This window comes from Zingiber officinale, chromosome 2A (genome assembly GCF_018446385.1).
Source record: "Zingiber officinale cultivar Zhangliang chromosome 2A, Zo_v1.1, whole genome shotgun sequence".
In the NCBI taxonomy this organism is placed as follows: domain Eukaryota; kingdom Viridiplantae; phylum Streptophyta; class Magnoliopsida; order Zingiberales; family Zingiberaceae; genus Zingiber; species Zingiber officinale.
Window position 1 is genome coordinate 163,267,859 of NC_055988.1, and position 7,405 is coordinate 163,275,263.

Sequence of the window (7,405 nt, forward strand, 5' to 3'; positions counted from 1 at the left end):
AGTTAAAAGACTTAATTTCTCAATATGAATAAACTGAATGGGTTCTTACAAATATGCCACTTTTTCCATATTCCTTTTATCAAACAGATACAGAAACTTTTGATATTTCAGTTGTTTCTTAAAAGATAAATAATGTATACAACTGAAAATTTGTTTCTAATTTTTTTATCAGATGAAACAGCTATTAAAAAATTTTGTGAAAAATAAATAAAATGGAAGAATGTACGTAAAGTTTTAATTACAGTTCATTTTGGGGCAATTTAAAAGAAATCGGGTTTTTTGAAAACTAATAGTAAACGGGTTCGGTTGGCCTCAATTTCGAATTCGTAATATATTTACGAGTGCGCAGGCAAATTGCCTTTTCACCCTCTCCGTGATGCTTATTTACACATATGCCCATGGGGAGGTGATAAATGCAAAAGAAATAAAAACATACCCCCGATGATGATCTTTGCCCTAAGCCCCCTTTCTTTCGGACATCTTCCAAATTCCCCCACGCAAGCTGCCGCCGCCGTCGCTGCTTCTCCGGCCGGATTCCCTCCGCGTCCAGGTTTTCTCTCTATCTCTCTGTTTCTATTCGTGTAATGGATTCACAGTAATGGCTTCCTTCTTGATTACCACCTGCTCATTGTTTGTGAACGCGAAATCGATAAATCTACTGCTCTGCGGCAAACTTCGATTATTTGTTTTCTATTTATTGGATTGGGAAGACCTTATCGGGCTTGACTTAGTTTGGATGATGATTTCAGAAAAATGATTTGTGACTGGAGTTGTCTGATAATAAAAATATTGTGCACCATATTGAAAGCCTAGCCTTTTCTTTTATTACCCTTAGAAAATACATTTTCTTTGCTTTTCATTCTCGATCCCTCTACTTTTCCAACCGGGTAGGGTGCATGGAGTTAGTCTTAGCTTTCCATGAATTTTGTCCTATTTATCTATCATTGAAGTGACTATAGAAAATCAAAAGGGTACTTTTCACAAAATATCAGTGTTCAATATTTGTTTTATACTTTTTTAGCTTTTAAGTTTTATGCTTAAATTTCTTTTTAAAAAATCTGAAACAAACAAGGCCTGCTAAATTCAGTGGCACAATTATTTATTTTGTTATGGTGATGCTGATTTCACTGCTCAAGTATTGTTGTGACTCTGTTATAGTTTCATTTGAAGATCCTTGATTTGCCTGCACTGGTCCTGGATGCTAGATTAGTATGTTGGAACTGAGCTATTTCTGCGGCTCTCCTTGCTATTACTAGTGATGGTTCTTTTTTGACATCAACTGAATCTCATATGGGAACCTTCGGTATTATGTTTGTTTGTGTTGGTTTCTACAGCCATGGTATACATTATTTATTTCTTTTAGTTTGTCTGATGTTTGGTGTGCGTTAACATGTAGGTGGATAGAGAGCAGCATGGAAGAGCAGCAAAGAATAGTGGCTATTTGTCAATATGGTGGTGAATTTGTCAATAATAGTGATGGATCTATGACATATTCTGGTGGAGAAGCTCATGCACTTGAAGTAGCTCATGGCATGAGCTTTGATGCTTTTAAGTTTGAACTTACTAGTGTGTTCAATGTTGATGTAAACAGTATGTCCATCAAATATTTTCTCCCAGGCAACACTAAAACACTTATCACAGTGTCTAATAACAAGGATTTAGCTCGGATGATTGATTTTACTTCTAATGTTTTGACTGCTGAGGTTTATATCATAAACAAGGTTGAGAACAGGTATATCTTACAGAATTTACTGAAGAGCATACCATGCTGACTAATTGGTTAGCACTTCAAACATGATTTGAACTCACAAGAGATAGTCTTCATGTAGAATGATTGTAGCTGATTCTGGAACCTCAAACATTGGCACTGCTGCAAATGCTCAAGATGGAAAACGAAAAAGGTTAAATAATGCTACTATGAATTTCTCATGACTTGTTCAGTTAAAATATATATTGAATTGAATACCCTATAAGGCTTTTGCTTCTTCAGGATAACTAAAACATATGTCAATGTTTTTCAACCCGGTGACCCAAATGTTATACCCAGTGCATCTGGAAATATTGGCAACAATCTCCAAAAGCAACTAATTGAAAACGACGATCACAGGTAAACTTACCTGTGGGTTTTAGAAGTTCGGCTATTTGATTTATGAATTTTTTTGCATATCTTCTCCTTTTAATGCTTGCAATTTATAATTAGGATTAATTATCATTTACCCTCGTTATTGCATGCATCTTCATTAGTCTCCTTGTTTCTTTTATAATTTTGCCTCATCATCATCAAACTGTGAATCAGTATCTCTCAACTATTTAGTGTTGACTGAATAATTCTTTTCCATCCGTTGAGATCTTTGCAAAACTATATCACTAATAATAATTAAATTATTTATTTATCACATATGACTTGTTTGTGGTTGATAAAGTTCTCACCTTATATTCTCTTCAACTTACCTTCACTTCTATTTCCTGTTTTTGATGATATGCCAAGTAATTCAATATGAAAACACCAAAAGGAACATGTTAAAATTTTAAAACATGGTAAAACCATTAAAAAAAAATGTGTTTAATTCTAGAAGTTGACACATGTACAACTGTGTTGGTTTTTAACGAGGTGATTAAATGTTAACTTGATTGAAATTGGACCTTATTGTGCGAGAAATTCTAGTTAACATAGATACATTTGTATATTAAGTTGGAAAGGATAATGAATGACCATAGATGTTTCATTTGAAGCATCTATATCTACAATCCATCACTAGTTATTTCATCGATTAGTTCACAGAAAATGTTCTCCACATTATTTGTTGAATTCCATCTTTAACTTTTATTTTCCTTCTTGTTAAAAGTACCTAATAGCATATTGCTTCGTAAGTTTTACAAAGTATGTAACTTCTTTTTGGATCTTGTGTTCTTTAATGCAATTGATATGATCCATTGCAAGTGCAACTTCTGATGATATATTGTTATTTTTATTGGCAACAATCATCTAGGGCAAATGCTGATGACAGCTTTCTAATTCCATTTGTTACCCCCACTGCTTCTCTGGACGATTCCAGGCAAAGGATAATGAATATTGATATGGTTGATGAAAGGTACTTACCCTGAGTGAATATATAAAGTATAGGTAAATGAATTATAAATGAAAATCATTGTTATTTCTGATTAAGTGTGATTTCTAGGGCAACTGGGAACATCTTGGTTGATCCAAGTACACCTCTTTTTACATCTCTAGTCACTACTGAAGATGTCAGACCTATTAATTCAAGCTCCCACTGGGACACTATCATAAGTGGAGTTGGACAAGAATTTGATAATGCCAAGGACTTTCGATCTCAATTGTGTAATTATGCTATTGGTAAAGGGTTTGCATATAAATTTGTTAAGAATGAATCCAGTAGAGTTACTGTAAGATGTGCTGAAGACACTTGTGCATGGCGCATTCATGCTTCGGAAACATCAAATAAGTTGAAGTTCGTCATCAAAAAAATGACAAATGTCCACACCTGCAATGGTGGAAATGGTCAACGAAAGGCAACACGCCAGTGGCTCACCAAAATTATCAAGGAAAAGTTGCATTGCAGCCCACAGTGCAAGCCCAAAGATCTTGTAAGAGAGATATATGAAGATTTTGGTGTTAATTTAACCTACTCTCAGGTTTGGCGAGGAAGAGAAGTAGCACAGAAGGAGCTTTTCGATTCTATGAAAGAGACGTACAACCAACTACCTTGGTTTGCTGAAAAAATATTGGAGACCAACCCAAACAGTGTTGCCTTGCTATCTGCTTCACTTGATACGAAGTTCCGTCATTTTTTTGTGTCATTTCATGCTTCCCTTCATGGCTTTGAGCATGGTTGTCGCCCTCTTCTTTTTCTTGATAGGATTCCCTTGAAAGCAACCAATCAACACAAGTTATTGGTTGCTGCAACAGTTGATGGAAATGATGCAGTCTTTCCTGTTGCCTTTGCAGTAGTGGAGGATGAGAATTATGATAGTTGGTTTTGGTTTCTATTCCAGTTGAAGTGTGCTGTAACGACCTCTCGCACAATTACCTTTGTGTCAAACAGGCAGAAGGGTTTGGATGGAGCCATACTCCGAGTATTCGAGGATAATAGTCATCACTGTTATTGTTTGCATCACCTTTTAGAAGAATTTAAGAATGAACTGAGGAAGGGTCCATGGTCTTCTCAAGTGAAGGATGCAATGATTGGAGATTTTACTCGTGCTGCCCAAGCCTGCAGCATTGAGGATTTTAATGCTTCTATTGAGAGCATAAGAAATGTTTCAGCAGAAGCTGCTGAGTGGATTCTGGCTACTAAGCCTGAAAACTGGTCAGATGCCATTTTCAAGGGTTTTAGATATGATCATTTATCATCAAACATTGTTGATTCATTTATGAATTGGATACCTGCAAAGAGAGAATCATCAGTAGTTCATATGTTTGATGCAATAATCAGCAAGTTAGGAGAGGTCATAGAAGAAAGGCGTGCAGCATGCAATACATGGGCAGGCCCCTTAACACCAACTATGGAGCAAAAGTTGCAAAAGGAGATGTTAAAGGCTCGGAAGCTAAATGTATTATGCTCCTCCGACACTGTGTTTGAGGTTCGTGGAAATGCTATATTTGTCGTTAACATTGGAAGTTGGGAATGCACTTGCAAGAGGTGGCAGATTTCTGGTCTTCCTTGTCTGCATGCTGTTGCAGCCTTTATCCGGGTTGAAAAAGATGTTTATGACTATTGTTCAAGATATTTTAGAATTGACTGCTACCAATTGACCTATTCAGAGTCTGTCCGTGCAGTACCAAATATTGAAAGCATAGATTTCTTTTCTGGCACTAGTTCATTCCCTCCTACCCGCCGTCCACCAGGAAGGCCAAGGAGAAAGAGATTTAATCCCAACAAGATTAACACTGCTATTCGACTCTGCAGCAGGTGCAAAATAGCAGGCCACAACAAGGCAACTTGTGAAGCCTTCCTCTAGTCCTCATGGATATATTAGGTACAGTACTAATGTTGAATTTTTTTCCCCTATTTCTTGGTTCCAAAATAATGAACACAGGGAATGCACTTCTCAGTTATGGCATAATTATCTACTAACTTATTAGGCCTCCCAGTAGCTCAAAACAGTTTTTTTTTAAGGCATTAGATCTTTTTGATTGCTACTAATCTGCATTCTGCAGTATAGCTCCCATGTATGTATCAGAAACCTAAAAACTTAATCCTTCTGATTCTCCTTGGAAAACTTGCTAAACTAGTGTAGGTGATCAACTTGGGGAAGATCAATGTTAAGTTTTCCACTAATTGGCATTGATTAGAATAAAACAAGAAATCTGTGGTTCATGATGTTGAAACTGTTAAATAACTGATAGTATCAGAAGAAAGTATCAGAAGAAACTGTTAAATAACTTGCTAAACTAGTATCAGAAGAAAGTAAGAGAAAAGGCTTAGTTTGATGCATTAACTTGTTTTGCCATGATGTATGTTTTTCAGTATTCCCAAGAGAAGAAAAGTAAGTCGATAGATCTCTGGTGCTTTCTATATGTATAAAGTTTAGAGTTTTCCAATTATCTGAGTTAGTATTAGCATGAGAAATATTGAGAGAATAACAGCTTCCTCATTCGATACAAACACAGCCGATGATGTCTGATTTTTTTTCCCCTGCAGTTTTTATAGGATCTCGGCTGCGTGTATTGTACGTTCTCCTCAAGGACTCAACCTGAAGATTGTCTTGTTCAGCGGGTTGACCGGCTCTGTAAGACTTTGTTTAGGTTTCTTTCTTTGTTGTTTCCCAATTCTGAAGTTCTGATCTGCCCCGAACAGCATCGTCTTGATACATGTATCATGCTTTTTAGTTTTTGCAACCATCTGTATTTTTTTTTGGTTTATGACCGATGCCATGTATTTTTGCTGTCTTTAGTATGTGTACGTAGTTGAATCTTTTGGTAGACAACTCTAATATATTCATTGCTTGTATATCATTTTTTAAGTTTTCACTTAGCTTAAGCAATGATCTATGGCATTCACATTTTAGTGGCAATTTATATTTATATTATAATTTTAAGGCAGACAATTACTCCAATTTTTTTACTTTTTTCTTGAACAGACTATTTTAAAATATAAAATATAAAAAGGATAATCCGGTACCAAAAGCTTCCATCATATGGGGTCCTAGTAAAAAAAAAGGATAGCTCGGTGTATGAAATTTTTACCATGCGGGATCTCGGGAAATGATTCATTGTGCGCAGTCTTATTCTATTTTTTACAAGAAGTTGTTTTCAGGATTTGAACCCGTGATCTTTTGATCACATGGTAACAACTTTATCGTTGCGCCAAGATTCTCCTTCCATCATATGGGGTCCTAATAAAAGATCTATCATATGTAATTTTATCTTATTTTTATAAAAGATTATTTTCAATATTCGAATCTATAACTTTTTGATCATAAAATAATAATTTTATTGTTGCGTGAAGGTTCTACTTCTAAAAAATAGTTCGATGTATGAAATTTTCGTCATGCATGATTTTATGAAAAGATTCATTGTACATAATCTTATTCTATTTTTTTTAAGAGCTATTTTAGAATTTAGATTTTTTTTAATAATAAAGTAATAAAATTACCGTTGCATCTTAAAATTTAAAATATTTTTTTTAAAATTTTAAAAATAGAGATAAGAATTCATTTGATTTGTGCTCACCATAGAGGTGTGTGGATCTAAATCTCTAATCGATGATGTCTCTTAAAGGGTTTTTTTTAAAAAAATTTATCCCATAGGTGTGTGGATCTAAATCTCTAATCGATGATGTCTCTTAAAGGGTTTTTTTTTAAAAAAAAATTATCCCATCATCTACTTAACATGTGTATATCTAACAGTTATGTATTTATATTTATTAAGAGGTCCTTACGATAGTGATTTTTTTTTATTTTTTTTTTCTAAGAAGGATTTTTTTTTACTTAAGTAGAGATGCTTTGTAAGGTTCTCGGAATCTTCACAAAATTCGTTCCTAATAAAATTTTAATTTTAATTTTTCTAATCTTTCATCTTAATATAATTTTGGTCCATACTATTATTAGTACAGACAATATTTGTGATCAAAACTATTATTAGTACATAATATATTTTTATACAATAAAGTCGATTTGAGATATTAGTACATAATATATTTTTATATAGTTAAGTCAATTTAAGAAAATAAATGCATTTTCCATCCATGATGAACTAGTCGGTCCCAGATCTGGATAAAGGAGAGGGATTATATTCCATTATCAACTGACGTTAAAATTATAATAAATATTAAATGAATGAATTCATTAAATTATTATGTTAATATTGGTTGTTTTTCAAAAGAAATACGTTGTAGGATTCGACTGTAATGTTTCGGTGAGAACCGTTACATCTCCAGAACTT

At 34.2% G+C, this 7,405-nt stretch overlaps 1 protein-coding gene across 3 annotated transcripts; it reads left to right on the forward strand.

Moving 5' to 3' along the window:
* The first annotated feature begins 204 nt into the window (after nucleotides 1-204).
* Nucleotides 205-6,029, forward strand: LOC122042970. 3 transcript variants are annotated; one of them, XM_042603382.1, is made up of 8 exons: nucleotides 205-550; nucleotides 1,159-1,303; nucleotides 1,397-1,732; nucleotides 1,830-1,901; nucleotides 1,991-2,107; nucleotides 2,991-3,092; nucleotides 3,180-4,998; nucleotides 5,664-6,029. In XM_042603382.1, exons 3-7 carry the CDS (start codon nucleotides 1,413-1,415, stop codon nucleotides 4,978-4,980), a joined length of 2,412 nt encoding a protein of 803 aa, XP_042459316.1. In that variant the 5' UTR covers nucleotides 205-550; nucleotides 1,159-1,303; nucleotides 1,397-1,412; the 3' UTR covers nucleotides 4,981-4,998; nucleotides 5,664-6,029. The 3 variants fall into 3 exon arrangements, with proteins under 3 accessions (XP_042459316.1, XP_042459317.1, XP_042459315.1); XM_042603383.1 differs by having other exon boundaries at nucleotides 1,171-1,303; XM_042603381.1 differs by lacking the exon at nucleotides 1,159-1,303 and having other exon boundaries at nucleotides 206-550.
* The last annotated feature ends 1,376 nt before the right edge of the window (nucleotides 6,030-7,405 follow it).